The sequence below is a fragment of the Sus scrofa genome, chromosome 9 (assembly GCF_000003025.6).
Source record: "Sus scrofa isolate TJ Tabasco breed Duroc chromosome 9, Sscrofa11.1, whole genome shotgun sequence".
Taxonomy (NCBI): domain Eukaryota; kingdom Metazoa; phylum Chordata; class Mammalia; order Artiodactyla; family Suidae; genus Sus; species Sus scrofa.
In genome coordinates this window covers 118,516,428-118,533,234 of record NC_010451.4, presented here as the reverse complement: position 1 = coordinate 118,533,234, position 16,807 = coordinate 118,516,428, and the positions used below count along the sequence as shown (strand labels likewise).

The 16,807-nt window shown below is 37.6% G+C and overlaps 1 protein-coding gene across 2 annotated transcripts in view; it reads right to left on the bottom strand.

The window, feature by feature from the left end:
* PAPPA2 (pappalysin 2) overlaps positions 1-16,807 on the bottom strand; it is a 273,310-nt gene that overhangs the window by 102,738 nt on the left and 153,765 nt on the right. For both annotated transcript variants that reach the window (XM_003130330.6, XM_021063681.1), the window contains 2 exons: positions 4,024-4,159; positions 3,607-3,823 (listed from right to left, as the gene is read on the bottom strand). In XM_003130330.6, the coding sequence (XP_003130378.3) occupies positions 3,607-3,823; positions 4,024-4,159 (353 nt within the window). The remainder of the gene's footprint in view (positions 1-3,606; positions 3,824-4,023; positions 4,160-16,807) is intronic.

Here is a 16,807-nt window from a genome sequence, read left to right as displayed (position 1 = left end):
GTCGCAAGCACTTAGATACCTAATTATGTAATATGAAATTATAAAAAGCCAGAACCGTTGGAAATACAAGGAGAAATTGAAAGAAACACAATTGTTTGGAAGTTTACTCTGCATTCTCAACCTTTTATAGAGCAGGTAGATATACAAATCAACAGGAAGCAGAGTATGAATGCTGAAAAGGAGTAAGTAATCACCAGAAGTTTCAACCATTGCCATCAGCCTATGCCTTGGAAAAGGAGACAATGCTCTTCATCTTCTGAAGATTCAGCATCTGATGGATATACAACCAGTCAGAGAAGCTGCACCCAATGCACCCAATGTTTCACTGTGTTCATGGGACGAAAAGAACAAAGAAAAACCACACGCCCATCAGCAACTCTTACCTAAGTTCTTCTAGACTTTACCTTATGAATTTCCAAAGTAGTTGAGTCCTGATTATATGCCAACGAATCTACTCATGAAAGCAAATTAACCTATTAGTGCCTGGATTATATATTGGGCACATTTAAAATCCCACTGTATTAATTAAAAAAAAAAAAAGGCTCCCACTTCACAAAGCCATCAACATAATCCTGGATCTGCCTGATACTCCAACTCGGGCGATACTGTGACAGCTTATGCAGGCAGGACCTTCCCCCAAGGTGGCTAGAGCAGGAACTCGCCAGAGAGTAAGAATGAATTAAGCTCTTATTGGGCACTGGTGACCAACACCAGGAACTCCAAACTTGGTTTTCAAGATTAAGGGGTTCATTATCAGTAGTCTAAGCCCAATGGGTCATAAGCTGGGTAGCCATCACAACAGAATGGCAAAGAAGATGAAGAGAGAGATCAAAGGCAAAGGGTCAAGGTAAGGATCATGGATGTCACCGGAGATGCAGACTTGGGTTCACTGGCCTTTGGCTGACATTCTGTGGGCCAGTCAGACTGATTCAAAGATGCAATGCTGTAGGAGAACAGGCCATTGGTCATTAACGGTTAAATACAAAATGGGTAACACATCCACTACTGCCAGGCGTCTGTCAGCTCTCCCTTGCCCATTTTAGTATTAATGGAATTCAGGTCATAAGGGGTAAGAGGAGGTAGCCAGAAATCCCTCTCACTATGCCCAGAATTTGAGGGCTTCATATTAGGGTCTATCTACATTTACAACTGAGATCAATACAAAGATATAAAAAGACTTGAGAATACATGTGGATTCACATTTTTAATCTGTTCACAAAGAAAATATATGGGCTCTATTCGGTTCTTTCATATCAAAATTTACTATACTGCACTGATTTGCTGGCTGAGAAGAAAAAGACAATTTTGCATGGCTCCTGTCAGTCACATGTGGTTTGGAAATTCTTAGGCATTCCAGATACACTTTGTGTAAACTGGAGAATCATATCCTATTTCTACTGGTTTGCATGCATGCATATAAAACTTGTTTTTCCCGCAATGCCAAGTGAAAAGAAGTGAAGAACTAGCAGCAGTGATCATAATTAATCAACTTCTTTGTCAAAACTTCACAGCTGTAATGGTGAGGGGAATTCTTATCCCTCAGGTCTAGAGAGTCTGTGACTTCTTTTTTGGTTTGTCTGTTCAGTTCTGTCCCATGGAGGATTTAGAACTAAGTCTTTGTCATTTAATGCACAGTTTCTGACATCTCCTATGTGTCAAGGCCTCAGCGAGGTCCTGAGAGATACCAAATAGAATTCCTACTATAGGGAGCTCAGAGTGGTAAAGAACAAGAAGTACATAAATAGTTACCACCTAATGTGATAGTGTGAGTTGTGTACAATGTCCTATGGAAACAGGGAGGGAGTTTTCCAAAACTTCATAGAGGAAGGTGAATCAGGTTGAAGGGAAGACGTATTGGACAGAATTCAAGACATGGAGCTCATCAAGAACACATGTTTTGGGGACCTGAAAGAAGTTCTGTGTGGCTCAAGGCCAAAGGTAGAGCCAGTAGAGAAAATAATTGGAAAACACATGAGAAAGAGGCAATCATTCTAGCAAATAATGTTATTTTAATAGTCTACATTTTTGCATTAATATTTGAAGACGTCTGCTCCCTAAGGAGACTTAAGTCATAGATGAACTAGCTAACGTTGCAATGCCCAGTACCCTGACTCTAGCCCTTCTTAGCACTTGCAACAGTGCCTGGCACAGAGTTAGTAGTCAATTAACATAAACTATTATTACTATTATTATTGATGACCCCTAATAATTTGTGCCCTGATGCAAATGCCCTCCTTTTGAGTATGGGGTGGACCGACTCATTTCCAATAAATAGAATATGAAAGAAGTATAGCATATTGGTTGTCAATTCCAACATTACGTTATAAAAAGACCGGCTTCCCTTTGGGGCAGATTCTCATGTTCATACAATCTCTGGCTCCCCTTCCTTCTTGGATTATTAGCTGCCATGTCATAAGGACACTCAGGCAGCTTATGGAGAAGCCATGTGGCAAGGAATTGAGCCCTGCCTGCTTGAGTGTGCTCACTGCCAGCACCTATGTGAGTTTGGAGGCAGATCTTCTCAGTCTTGCCAACAGCCACATGAGTAAGCTTGGAAGTGAGTTCTCCAGCTCTACTCAAGCCTTGAGGTTACTGCAGCCTTGGACAACCACTGATGGCAACCTCTTATGAGACTCTAAGCCAGCGGCACCCTGCTGAATTACACCTAAATTCCTCACCAACAGAGACTGTGACAAGCCATTAGATTTTGGTATAATCTAGTGGCTTTTCTACACAGCAAAAGGTAGCTAATATACTATATAAGTACATCTATCCCTATTCCCTACTCAAGGCTGGGTTTCTGGGATACCTAGCTTGGGCATGGTGATATCAGAGTCCCTTCTTGAGGACTGAGCACTGCCTGGAAACCCAGCTTTTGTAACTAGGCTACCAAATGCCTGACACCCCACTCCTTGAGGGAAAAAATCCTGTTTCTTATAGTCTCTTTCAATTGATTAGACCATTCGTAGAATGAGTCTAGCCCAAGTACAGCACAGATGATTGCGTCTGACTTGCTCCTTGCCCCGTCAGGGCCAAGCTTGGACACACCAACTCTGTGAAGTACGGTTCCTTACTAGCTGTGGCTGAGAATCCAGGAAAGCTCTATCTAGAAGATGACAATCGCAGATGTCCACAGAAAGGCTTGTATAGCTAATGTAGTCCTGATTTCCATATGTGAGTCTAATTGATCATATGACATGCCTTAGAAACTAATTGTTAAACTTGCCATATACACTGTCCAGGTTAGAACAAGTGGAAAAATATACATAACTTAGGAAACATTGAGTTTTTGGCAGAGAATTTTTGGCAGTTTATATAACAATGTTGACTTGAAGGCAGTGTTTTTTAATATGTAAAAAAGATTTTAAGACCTTGCAAAGATAAATATTTACATAAAAATTATTCTCAGCTGGGAAAGAAGAGCAAAATATAAAATCCAAGTATGCCTTCTACAAATTGTTCTTTGCGTGCTTCTTATGTCTCTCTAGTAGTTCTTAGATCCATTTTTAGTTAGTGAACGAGCACCCACTACCTACCCAACGGCATGTATGAAAATGGTAGTTCAGTACAACAAAAAGAAAGTAGAAAAACAAGGGGACTTTGTACCTTTGTCCCTGATGATTTTGCCCCTCATGGTCTGGAATGCAGTTATTGGGAGCTGCAGGACTTCTGTGGGAGGATGTCCTTAGAGCCACTGCTGAGATGCCCACCAATGGGGATGAGAAATTCAGCAGCACTGAGGTGGCATGGTGGAAGAGGACATTCGAGTGATGGGTTACATTGATAACCAGTGGGTTATGCTGGCATGACAGTTCATAGGTTCCTAAAGAGAAACAAGGAGATGGATAATAATTTAAGCCATTCATGAGCTCCAAGTTTCCATATCTAGTGTTCATTTTAACTTCTCAATAGCTATATGATATAGGCAAGCTTCCAAACAATATCAGAGACAGGCATCCAGCTGATTCCTGGGTCTATCAGATGGTCTGCTAGTGGTCCTAAAAGGGTAACTGTCAGACTCACCAAGAGAGTGGTTGTTTCCACTGACATCGGTCAGGTGGAGGGTCACTGTTGGCCGCTGATGTTCCCCAGGTACCAGACCATCAGATGTCAAGAAAATGAAAACTGCTGTGGCCACTCCTGGTCTACTGAAACAAACCTAGGCATAAGCATATGTATGTATGAGTCATTATTTCCACTGGGCTATCAAGGCATGTCTCATACTATTTTTATACTTGTCAAAGGGTTTGCCACTTATAAAGTAAGAGCTCCCTTCTCCTTTACAACTGGGAAAAATATGGAATAATCTCAGAAAGATAGTCAAGGACATGTCAAATGTCAAAATTAGCTGGAAAGAAGAAAACTTTTAGCTACTGGGCTCCATATCCTTTTCTGAAACTTTTAACCTCTACCACTTTTTACTTGAATCTTTGTTTAAATTTCTCAAAAAGATAACTCAAAGAGATAGACCATCACTGGAGACAGTGAACCACTGTACATAGCCAGCCAGTATCTCTCTAGCTCCGAAGTAAGAGAAGTGGTCAAGATGATCACCAAGCTAACACTTTATGCTGGACCAGCATAATTAATTATCCTTCTCTATCTCCATGTCTTCCCTCCCATTTTTTTTTATCAGAACCTCTCACTTTGCATTTAAACTATGACATAGGAGAGAGGCTATTGCAGAGTCTGTTGCTTCTGAGATTAGAAGCTGCCAAACTGTTTATTCTTATGCAATTCTTCTAGTGCCCCAAGTACATAGACCCTATCCATGGATGGAAAATAAGACAACAATGAGGTGCAGGAAAATTCAGTTCTAAGAAAGATTTCTAGATGGCTAGACTAATTAACAATGAAACCATCACAGTAAACTATGGAAGTTTTGTTCTCGGAAATAATTTAACATAAAAGAAAGCATCTCAGAGATTGGAGGATGATCTGGAGAGCTTATTTTCCACATTGAAATGATTTGATATAGAATTCTACTTCTTTTTTAGTTCCAATAGCTCAACATCACTCTTAATTTATATTGAGAATTATCTCCAACTTTTTCAGTTGCTGCATAATTAGAATCTGGTGCTGGACCGTACAACATTCTGTATGTAATTTTTCTAGCTTTCTATTAGGTTCTGAGGGGCACAAAGCCCCAAGAAAACTGTCCTCAGTGTCAGAATAGGTTACAACATCTAATGGCAGAGGGCATTTCTTAAAATGGGGAGCAAGAGAGTAAAACATGTTTTCCATTTTAATGAGAATTCTTCCTTGTCCACAGACTGATTTTTCCTGAGTTTTGGTGGTGTGTTTATAGAGTGTCCATTTGCACTGCTGGATTAATTAGGGTGATTTTATGATTTTTTCAGTGGTCAATGTAGCACAACTCTCCCTTCTTCCTCTTTTCCTTTGAGGGAAAGATCAGGCACACTTTTTTTTTTCCCCAGTGTCTCCCCCCCCCTTTTCATTTCCCCTCTTTGAAGTAATAAATATTTCTTTATAACTTAAGAAACTTCAAGACCCATAGGTTATGGTTTGCAATATGAGGTCCTTCGTCCCTGGCTGGATAAGGACTAGACATGAAATACACCATAAGGTAACCAGGAGCCTAACCCCCTCAACTCCAGCCCCAAATGACATCAAAGTCCCCTAGGAACTCCCACAGCCTCTTCCTTTTAATACACCACAAAAAAGACCTGGGTGCTGGAAGAAAGTCCTGGGTTCTTTCCTGAGCCAGGAACTGACAGAGTCCAAACAAGAATCTGGTGGCTTTACCCCAAGAGGCCTCAGACTGGAAGAGTCGGGGTGGCTTCAAGGAGGAACAGGAGAGCTCAGTTTTCCCACTTTCTGTTGGGTCCCAAAATAGACACCACCCACCTGAAATTAATTAGTAGGTCTTATGGTGTGGATTTCTCAGTCCTAAGGGTCCATGCCCAAAACCTCAAACTCCTTTTGCATCTCCTGGCTCTAAGGGTCTTTGAATCCCAAATCACTTTGAACCTTAAAGCCCGCTCCTGGTGGCAGTGTCTCTGTGCCTTGATTTGTGGGAAGTGGCTATGCCAGGATTTCCAGGCTGTGGCTTAAGTAGGAAAACCACAGGTGAGACAGGCAGAGGAACGTTGGGATATACAAAGCAAAGACAAGGGTTTGATCAAGGGACAGGATGCCCCGTCTTGGTTATTTCCTCTCACAGTGACACAGGAGAGGCAGCTAAACTTCATTCTCATCCAAATACCAAATACATCCCACAGCAGCAACTGGACATGAGGAAAGTATAAACTCTCATACAACTATTGGAAGCTCAAAAGCAGAGACCAGCTTGAAACGGTACATATATGCATAATGAATCTGAGCCGCAATAAAGAATCCAGTAAGTTCACCATTCTGGAGGGAGGGCTGGCCAGTCAGAACCCTAGGTGTAATTCTTAGCTGTGTCTTTACTAGCTAGGTAAACCCAACAAGCCATCTCTTCTCTCTAGGATTCCTCTGTTCCACATCTGAGAAACAGACACACTACCTAGCTCATGTGGCTACCAAGAGGATGAAATGAAATCATGTGAAAGCACATGGACAGTGCTTATCATCTAGTAAGGATTCAATGAACAACAATTCTTCTTTCCAAAAAGGCATTGTTTGTCATTCTGTTTAAACTTCAGGGAGACGAGGATAAAGAAGAAAAATTTTAAATGAAACATGTCCCACACATTTTGACATATAGAGAATTATGCTTTTCTGAAATTTATAGGCTACGAAATTTTATATATGCTATTTTTAAATGGCACTTGTACATGTGAATTGGTACTCCAGATTCTGCTTCCACAGAAACTGGCAATATTTGAGGCTCTTGGTATAGAAGGTGTCTCTATAAATGGGATCTATGAGAAATATGTTTTGTGTATGTACCTCTTTTAATTGACTTTTCAAAAAATTCAGTACAATATGTGCTTATTAAAAACCTACTTTTGCTGTGCATATAGACGAAGAAACTTCTAGAATTGGCAATTAGAATACTAAAAGTATATTCCTTATTTGAGTAAAGATGATATTTTTAAAAGCTGCTCTTTCTCCAGCCAAGTCACAGCTATTTTAATATATATAATGGTCTGGACTACTTTCACTTTATATGAAATAAATAAATGGATTTTATGTTCCTAGATGTGAAAAATAGGTAGCGGCTGGAGCAGAAAATTTGGCAACACAAAGCTTGCTTATTCTATTCTCATGCCACCTTTGCCACTACAAGGACAAGACTCCTCTAACTTCCATACCAAATGCACTCTGTGAACAGCTGACTCCTTCAGGAAAAAGTGCAACAGATACACCTCCTCTGGGACTACTCAGATCTGAAATGAGCACCAGGAATGCTCTGAAACAAAAGGCCAAGATGCTAGGAGGTCAAGGGAAGTGATAGCTTTATCTGTAACATTTTATTATTTGTTTTAACAAGGAGATAGCATTCATGTATTAAAGGGCAATATAAAATTAATTTGAATATAGCTTTTATGAAAAGGACAAATTGTAGTTAAATATAAGAAAGGAGGCAAGATCTTTTGGAAAAGCAATTGATTATCAGGATTGAGGAGATTCTCAGGTCTAATGATGGAGTGACTGTTAGTGAAATTAGCTCAGTGAATCTATCAAAAAATACTTTGAAACAGAGAAAACAGATTAGATAGATGATAGGCAGATAGGCAGATAGGTAGACAGAGACTAAATGACAGAAGTGGAAAACCAGTCCCACGCACTCATCTCCTTTCCATCCAAAGTCTGCATATTAATTGCCAGATCTAACCTCTGGCCATGGCTGAGGGGTAAGACTGAAAGAATGTTTCCCTGGTGCAGAACTGTCTGGGCTTAAGAACTCCCCTTTCAATTTGCCTGCTGGGTACAGACACATTTAACAGATTCGCAAACCAAGCATTATGCTGTCCAGGTCATCCTTTGTGGTGGTCCCTGGATAGCAGACCCTGAAACTATACCACAAACTTGAAAAGAATCTTCTCTGAGGTTTTAAAATGCTTTTGGTTAGTTACTGAGATGTTATTTTCTGGTGCCTTTCCGTTTTCATTCACCTATGGCACTTCCTGATTCTAGAGAAAGAGGCAAGGCCCTTGCTCAGGGGAATGTGGGCACACACTACTTTCTGTTTGTATAGCACTTTATAGTTTGCCAAATATGATCACACATTTTACAGGAGCCTCTATTAAGATCATTGGATTTTTGTTCCTATTTAAGATTTTTGTACTATGATATCCCCAGGATGCAAAGGTTATATTATAGAAGTGGAAAGTAGGATTCTGAGAGCTTAAGTGACTTCCTCTAGCTGAATGCTAGACAGACAGGAATTTGGATTTTCTGACTTTAAGTTCTGTATTCTTTTGATTGACCAGTGGTTCCTAATTTGGAGTGAGCAGAAAATAAAATATTTCTTAGAAAATTTGTTGATGTGTGTGCCCTCTCTGCCCACAAAAAGGAAGTCACATAAATACTTAGGTATAAAAGTGTTATATACTATTTCAGGGAGTTAAGAGAAGCCTTTGAGAGCCATTCATAATCCAGTTATGGTCAATAGCAATTAGATTAAGAATGCCTGTACTATTGATTGAACCATATTTTTTTTGGTAGGTGAAAAAATATCAAATATTGGCAATTTTATATGGTTCTCCCTAATAAAACTGCTGTCTGTATAGACTTAAGAAATTTGACAAGGAAGAGATTAATTCTCAAAGTTTCAATAGATGAGGGAGAGTGTGAGACTACTAGCCTGTTGCCTCAGGTTGTCCTGGCGGCCTCTATACTTGAGGGTCTGAGTCAAAATTTGGAGGAAATTTTGAACCTGGTTTGACTTCCTTCCAATGTCCAAGCCCCTGTTTCTCTTGGTATTTGTCAAAACCCAGCTGATTTCCTGTGTTGTTCCCTCATAGTTCAGGTAAAGTTATAAACACCATAAGCTTATGTGGTTCTTTTTTCAGAAAAGTGAGGTCAAGTTGTAATTTTATGAAATAAAGAGGAAACCTCCAATATGAGTCCAATCATTCAGGAGGATACACTTGACAACATATAATTTGGTAAGTCAGTGGAAGGCCTTGGATCAGAATCAATTCATGGACACTATTCCTTCTAAGAGCATATCACTATCTGTGATTTTAGACACTGGGGATAAGTCTGCAGAGACTTAGTGTTAGAAGAGCTGGTGAGACCCAGAAGGGGGATCAGAAAGGCAGAACCAAATTTGCAGTGAATACTGTGGTGTGTGACGGAGATCCCCTTCTCCATGACTGCACATTCAGCTCACATCAAGTCTCTTTCTGGAAACTGCCCTCAGAGAAAGAAAGCCTCCATGAGGTCATGCCACTTCCCTGGAGTAGTGGAAAAGGAACGAAACCCATGTCTAATGGCCTTTTGATAGGACTGAGTGGAAGGCAAAGTGGAACAACTCTGAAGGGCCATCTCAGCTCCCCATAGGGTGCTGACACGTTTGTGCAGCTGTTTCATACTTCTACTCCTCCCTGTGCCCACTTCTAGCTCTTCTAGCACCATAATTGTTGATCCCAAGGAAAATTCTCAATAAACTTTCTGCATGCAAATCTTCACTTCAGTTCATAGCGATAAATGCCTACTTCAAGAAATAAGAAAAATCTCAAATGACTTCACACCTAAAGGAATTAGATATAAAAAAAAGTCCAAAGAAAATAAAAGGAAGGAAAAAACAAAGACCAGAGAAGAAATAAACAGTACAGAGACTAGAAAGACAATAGAAAATATCAAAGAAAACTGATTCTTTGAAAAGATAAACAAAATTGACAAATCTTTAGGAGACCTACAAGAAAAAAATAGAAAGTGTTCAAATAAATAAAATCAGAAGTGAAAGGGGAGATATTACAACTGACATCACAGAAATGCAAAGGATCATAATAGATTAAACAAATAATTATATACTGATAAATTAAACAACCTAGAAGAAATGAATAAATTCCTAGAAACATACAACCTTCCAAGAGCAAATAATGAGGAAATAGAAAATCTGAACGGAATGGAAAACTTACAATTACTAGTAAGGAGATTGAATCATTAATTTAAAAACTCTTTACAAACAAAATCCCAGGACAAGAAAGCTGTACTGGTGAATTTTACCAAACACTCAAAGAATTAATGCCAATTCTTCTTGAACTCTTTAAAAAATAGAAAAGAAGGGAAAGTTTCCAAACTCATTTTAGGAAGCTAGCATTAGCCTGATACCAAAACCAGTCTAGGATACCACAAGAAAATGAAATTACAGGTTACTATCCCTGATGAATACAGATGCAAACATTCTTAAAACATTAGTAAACCAAATTCAACATTGCAGTAAAAGAATCATACACTGTGATGAGTGGGACTTAGTCCAGAGATGAAAGGATGGTTCAGCATCTGAAAATCAACTAACATGATACATCACATTACCAAAATGAAAGATAAAAATCATATTATCATCTTAATAGATACAGAAAAAGCATTTGACCAAATTCAACATCCATTTATGATAGAAGCTCTCAGCAAAGTGGGTATACCTCAACATAATAAAATCCATACATGACAAGCCCATAGCTAATATCATATCAACAGTGAAAAGCTGAAAAACTTTTCCTCCAAGATCAGGAATAAGACAAGGATGGCCACTTTTGCCACTCTTATTCAACATAGTATGGATGTTCCAGCCAGAGCATTAAGCAAGAAAAAAATAATAGGCATTGTAATTGATAAGGGAGAAGGAAAACTGTCACTATATATAGATGACATAATTATGTATACACACACACACACACACACATATATAAAACCCTAAAGACTCCACCAAGAAACTATTAGAACTTACAAGTGAATTTAATGAAGTTGCAGGATACAAAATCAACATAAAGAATCTATCGCCTCTATATTCATCAATGATATTGGGCAATAGTTTTCTTTTTTGGTGGGAGGGGGAGGGAGTGGGAGGGATCGGGAGTTTGGGCTTATCAGACACAACTTAGAATAGATTTACAAGGAGATCCTGCTGAGTAGCATTAAGAACTTTAGATACTCATGTTGCAACAGAACAAAGGGTGGGGAAAAAATGTAATTGTAATGTATACATGTAAGGATAACTTGATCCCCTTGCTGTACAGTGGGAAAAAAAAAAGAAATCCAAAAAAAAAAAAAAAAGAATCTATTGCATTTCTAAACACTAATGACAAACTAACAGGAAGAAAAAATTAAAGAAACAGTCTCATTTGCAAATGCATAAAAAATAATACCTAGAAACAAATTTAATCAAGGTGGTGAAAAACTTGTGCTCTGAAAACTTTAAGAAAAACATTATGAAATGATATAATGTGCTCATGGACTAGAAGAATTGATATTGCTAAAATGCCTACACTATCCAAAGCAATCTACAGATTCAATGCATTCTCTATCAAAGTATCAATGGTGCTTTTCACAGAAATGGAACAAACAATTCTAAAATATATATGGAACCATAAAGGATCCTGAATAGTTAAGCAATCTTGAGAAAGAAGAACAAAGCTGGTGATATCACAATCCCTGATTTCAAACCATGTAGAAAAGCTGTGATAATAAAAACAGTATAGTACTGACATAAGAACAAGCATACAAACCAATGGAACAGACCTGAGAGCCTAGAAATAAATCCATGCTATATGGTGATTAACTTATGACAAAAGAACCAAGAATATACAATGGGAAAAGAATAGTCTTTGGGAAAAAATGTGCGGGGAAAACTGGACAGCCACATTAAAAAATGAAAAAGGACTATGATTTTTACATCATAAAAATTGACTTAAAATAATTAAGGACAAATTTAAGATCTGAAACCATAAAATTCCCAGAAAAAAAACATGGGAAGCAAGCTCCTTGACATCAGTCTTGATTTTTTTTTTTTTTTTTGGATTTGACACCAAAAGCAAAAGGAACTGAAGCAAAAATAAAAAGTGGGACTGTATCAAACTAAAACGCTTCTACACAGAAAAAAAAAAAAAAACTATCATCAAAATGAAAAGACAACCTACTGAACTGGAGAAAATATTCAAATATCATATATCTGGTAGGGGCTTAATATAAAAATATATAAAGAAGTCATATAACTTAACAGCAGAAAAAAAAGGCCCAAACAATTTGAATAAAAAGTTGAGAGAAGATCTGAGCAGACCTTTTTTTTTTGACCACACCTATGGTGCATGGAAGTTCCTGGGCCAGGGATTAAACACAAGCCTAGCAGTGACAACACTAAATCCTTAGCCACTAGGCCACCAGGGAAGCCCCCTGAATGGACAATTTTCTAAGAAGACATACAGGTACATGAAAAGATGCTCAAAATCACTAATCACCCAGGAGATGCAAATCAAAACCGTAATGAGCTATCACCTCACACTTGTTAGAATGACTACGATCAAAAAGATAAGAAATACTTAGTACTGGAAAGGATATGGAGAGAGGGCAAACCTGTGCACTACTGGTGAACGTGCACATTGGTGCAGCCAATAAGGAAAACAGTATGGAGGTTCCTCAAAAAATTTAAAAAAATAGAACCACCATATGATCCATCAATTCCGAGTATTTAGCTGAAGAAAATGAAAAGACTAACTCAAAATATATATATACCTCCATGTTTACTGCAGCATTATTTACAACAGCCAATATATGGGAACAACCTAAGTGTCCACTGATGGATGAACATACAAAGAAAATGTGTCACACATATGTAACATGATATTATTCAGCCATAAAAAAGAATGAGATCTTGCCATTTGTGACAACATGATGGACAGTGAGGCTGTGTTGTTATGTGAAATAAGTCAGACAGAGGAAGACAAATACCATATGATATCACTTATATATGGAATCAAAAACATAGAAAATAAACAAACAAAAAAAAGCTAGTTGATAGAACAGATTAGTATTTGCCAGAGGCAGGCAGGGGTTAGAGAGTGGGTGAAATGGGTGAAGAGAGTCAAAAGGTACAAACTTTCAGTTATAAAATGTATGTCAAGAGGATGACTATAGTTAATAACTTATTGCATATTTGAAGTTGCAAAGAGAGTCAATCTTAAATGCTTTCATCACATGAAAAACAATTTGTAACTAAGTATGATGATGAGTGATAACTAGACTTACTATAGTGATTGTTTCCTAATATATACAAATGTTGAATCATGTTGTATACCTAAAACTAAAACAATGTATGTCAATTATACCTCAATAAAATAAATAATTTTAAAATAAAGAGATAAAAGAACAAAGAACACAAACTTACATAGAAGAAAAGAGAAATGGAGGAAAAGATTTTGTAGATGTTTGTGTATATAAACAAAAAATAGAAAAAAATGGTAAAAATGGTAGACATTTTTGACCAGCTAATGGAAACTACACATTTCTAATATAGACTAGTCCTTAATTTCTGAATAAGGGCTCACTATTTAAGTGGTTCCTAATGAAATGTAGGGCCAAGAGGAGGAGGAGAAAAAAAAAAGCTTTAATAATAACACAAGTGGCACAATAAAAACTAGTTATGCTCTGAAAAATCAGTTCTATAAAAAACAAAGTGGTATTAAAACCCCATGATTTAAAAAATAAATTGAGTTATTACAAAATATCTAGAGCTGACTGTTAATGAAAAACCTATATATTAACATTGATGGACTACAATTAAAGTAATAACTAGAGGGAAAAGTGATAGAACAGTGAAAACAAATTATTCAAGTATCCAATATAAGAAGCTAAAAAAGAATATCAGTGTAAATCCAGAGAACCAAGAAGGGAGAAAATAATAAACATAGAAATCAGTGCATTGGAGAACAGCAACTAGAACAAAAACATAAATAAATAAAACTAAAATTTGTTCTTTGATAAAGTCCCAGGCATGAGTAATCAAGAAAAAAAGAAGTTTCAAAAAAATACGATGAAATCCATTCCAAATGCAATAGTCTGCATCTATTAACCCCAAGCTCCCAATCCATCCCACTCCCTCCTCCTCCCCCTTGACAACCACAAGTCTATTCTCCAAGTCCCTGAATTTCTTTTTTGTGGAAAGGTTCATTTGTGCCCTATATTAGATTCCAGACATAAGTGATATCATATGGTATTTGTCTTTCTCTTTCTGACTTACCTCACTGAATTAGAAGTCAATTAAAAAAATATGATGTAAATAGAGATCAGACATAATAAATATGCATTATGAACAACTCTCAGGACCAAATTTGAATATGTGGAAGAAACTAATAAATGTTTGGAAATATATAGTAGTTCAAAATTGAAAAATAAAAATTGAATACATTAATAAAAAAACCAAATACATTTAAAAAACAATAATTTTTTCCTTGAAAAAGCCCCAGGCCCAACTGGTTTTATTGGTGGGTTCTGCCAAATTTTGATGGAACAGATTATCTTTATTTTATACAAGTGGTTTCAGGAAATAAAAACAGAGGAGAAACTGTGCAAACAATTTTATGAGGTTTGCATAATCTGAGTGTTCAAAAAAGAAATATAAACTAATTTTACATATAAATACATAAGTAAAAATTCAAGATTAAAAATAAATAAAATCCAAGAGTATACTTAATATATAATATACAATAAACAAGTAAGTTCACAAAGGCAAACATGATTTGATGTCTAAAAAAATCTATTAATGTGGTTCAACATAATGATGAATCAAAGAAAAAAATCCCATGATCATAGAAATTGATGAAAATCAAGTGTTTAGAGTTCCCCTTGTGGTTCAGTGGTAACAAACTTGACTAGTATCCACAAGGACACAGGTTCGATCCCTGGCCCTGCTCAGTGTGTTAAGGATCCGGTGTTGCTGTGGCTGTGGTACGGCTGGCAGTTGCAGCTCCACTTTGACCCCTAGCCTGGGACTTTCTATGTGCTATAGGTGCATCCCTAAAAAAAGAAAAAGAAAAAGAAAATCAAGTGTTTAAGTTCAGCTGATATATACTAGTATATTTTTTAAGTTAAAGAAATTATCTAAGGCTTATTCTAAAATTCATACAGAAAATAAGTGCTTATGGAGTTCCCATCGTGGCTCAGTGGTTAACGAATCCAACTAGGAACCATGAGGTTGCGCATTGGATCCCTGGCCTCACTCAGTGGGTTAAGGATCTGGCGTGGCCATAAGCTGTGGTGTAGGTCGCAGACACAGCTCAGATCCCGCGTTGCTGTGGCTCTGGCGTAGGACGGCAGCTACAGCTCTGATTAGACCCCTAGCCTAGGAACCTCTGTATGTCATGGGTGTGGCCCTAGAAAAAGGCAAAAAAAGAAAGAAGGAAAGAAAGAAAGAAAAATAAGTGCTGATGAATAATGAATAGCTAATTCAATCTGATAAAGATGTGAAAAATAAGTAGAAGGGGAGTGATATGCTCTACCAGAAATGTTTATATGGTAAAAGTCATAGTACTGAAAGAAGTGTACTGCTGATGTGAGAAGCATGAAAACAGATCAATGGAACACATAGGAGTGTTAAAAACAGGTTCACATATACTCCAGAAACTAGTATATAATTAACGTAGCATCACAAATCATCAGGACAAGGAGGTTAGAAAAATTGGCTTAACATATTTAGACAAAAAAGTAGGACCCTGACTTATTCCATATACAAAACCAAATATTATTTATTTATTTATTTTTGTCTTTTTTGCTATTTCTTGGGCTGCTCCCGCAGCATATGGAGGTTCCCTGGCTAGGGGTCGAAACGGAGTCGTAGCCACCTGCCTACGCCAGAGCCACAGCAACGCGGGATCCGAACCGCGTCTGCAACCTACACCACAGCTCACAGCAACGCTGGATTGTCAACCCACTGAGCAAAGGCAGGGACCGAACCCGCAACCTCATGGTTCCCAGTTGGATTCGCCAACCACTGCGCCACGACGGGAACTCCCAAAACCAAATTTTAAATAAGTTACATGCTAAAACTTAAATGGCAAAACTATAAAACTAATATAAGAAGATAAAAATATCTTTGCCGGAGTTCCCGTTGTGGTGCAGCGGAAATGAATCCAACTAGGAACCATGAGGTTGCAGGTTTGATCCCTGGCCTCGCTTAGTGGGTTAAGGATCCAGCGTTGCTGTGAGCTGTGGTATAGGTCACAGATGTGGCTCAGACCCCACGTTGCTGTGGCTCTGGCATAGGCCAGCAGCAACAGTTCCGATTCCACCCCTAGCCTGGGAACCTCCATATGCCACGGGTGCGGCCCTTAAAAAAAAAAAAAAAAGAAAAAAAAAAAAAAACCTTTGCAATATTAGGACAAAATAATAAATTTATCTATATTACAATTAAAGAGAAGAGGTAATGTCTGGTAATTATTGTTGTAAGGGGATTCTCTGTCTCTGAAAATCAGAAAAAAATGCAAAATAAACAGCAATGGCATATCATTTTGTTTTCATCAGATTGATCAATTTTAGGTAATTGGATAATGTTAGGTTCAGGCAAGAATATGTGGAAATGGGTAACCTCAAGGTCTTGAATTCACTGTCAAATTGTTTTATCATCGAAATGTAGCTGATGCACAATACTACTTCAGTTTTAGGTTTACAACATGGTGATTTGACATTTGCATATGTTATGAAAAGATCACCATAATAAGTAATAATTATATATCCCCATATATGTTATTACAACTCTATTGGTCATATTTCTTATGCTGTATATTACATCCCTGTGGCTTATTTAACTGGAAGATTATACTTCTTAATATCCTATTTCACCCATCCTCTCTCCCCCGCCCCTCTGGCAACCACACTTTTGTTCTCTGCATCTAATAGTTTGTTTTCATTTTTTATTTGT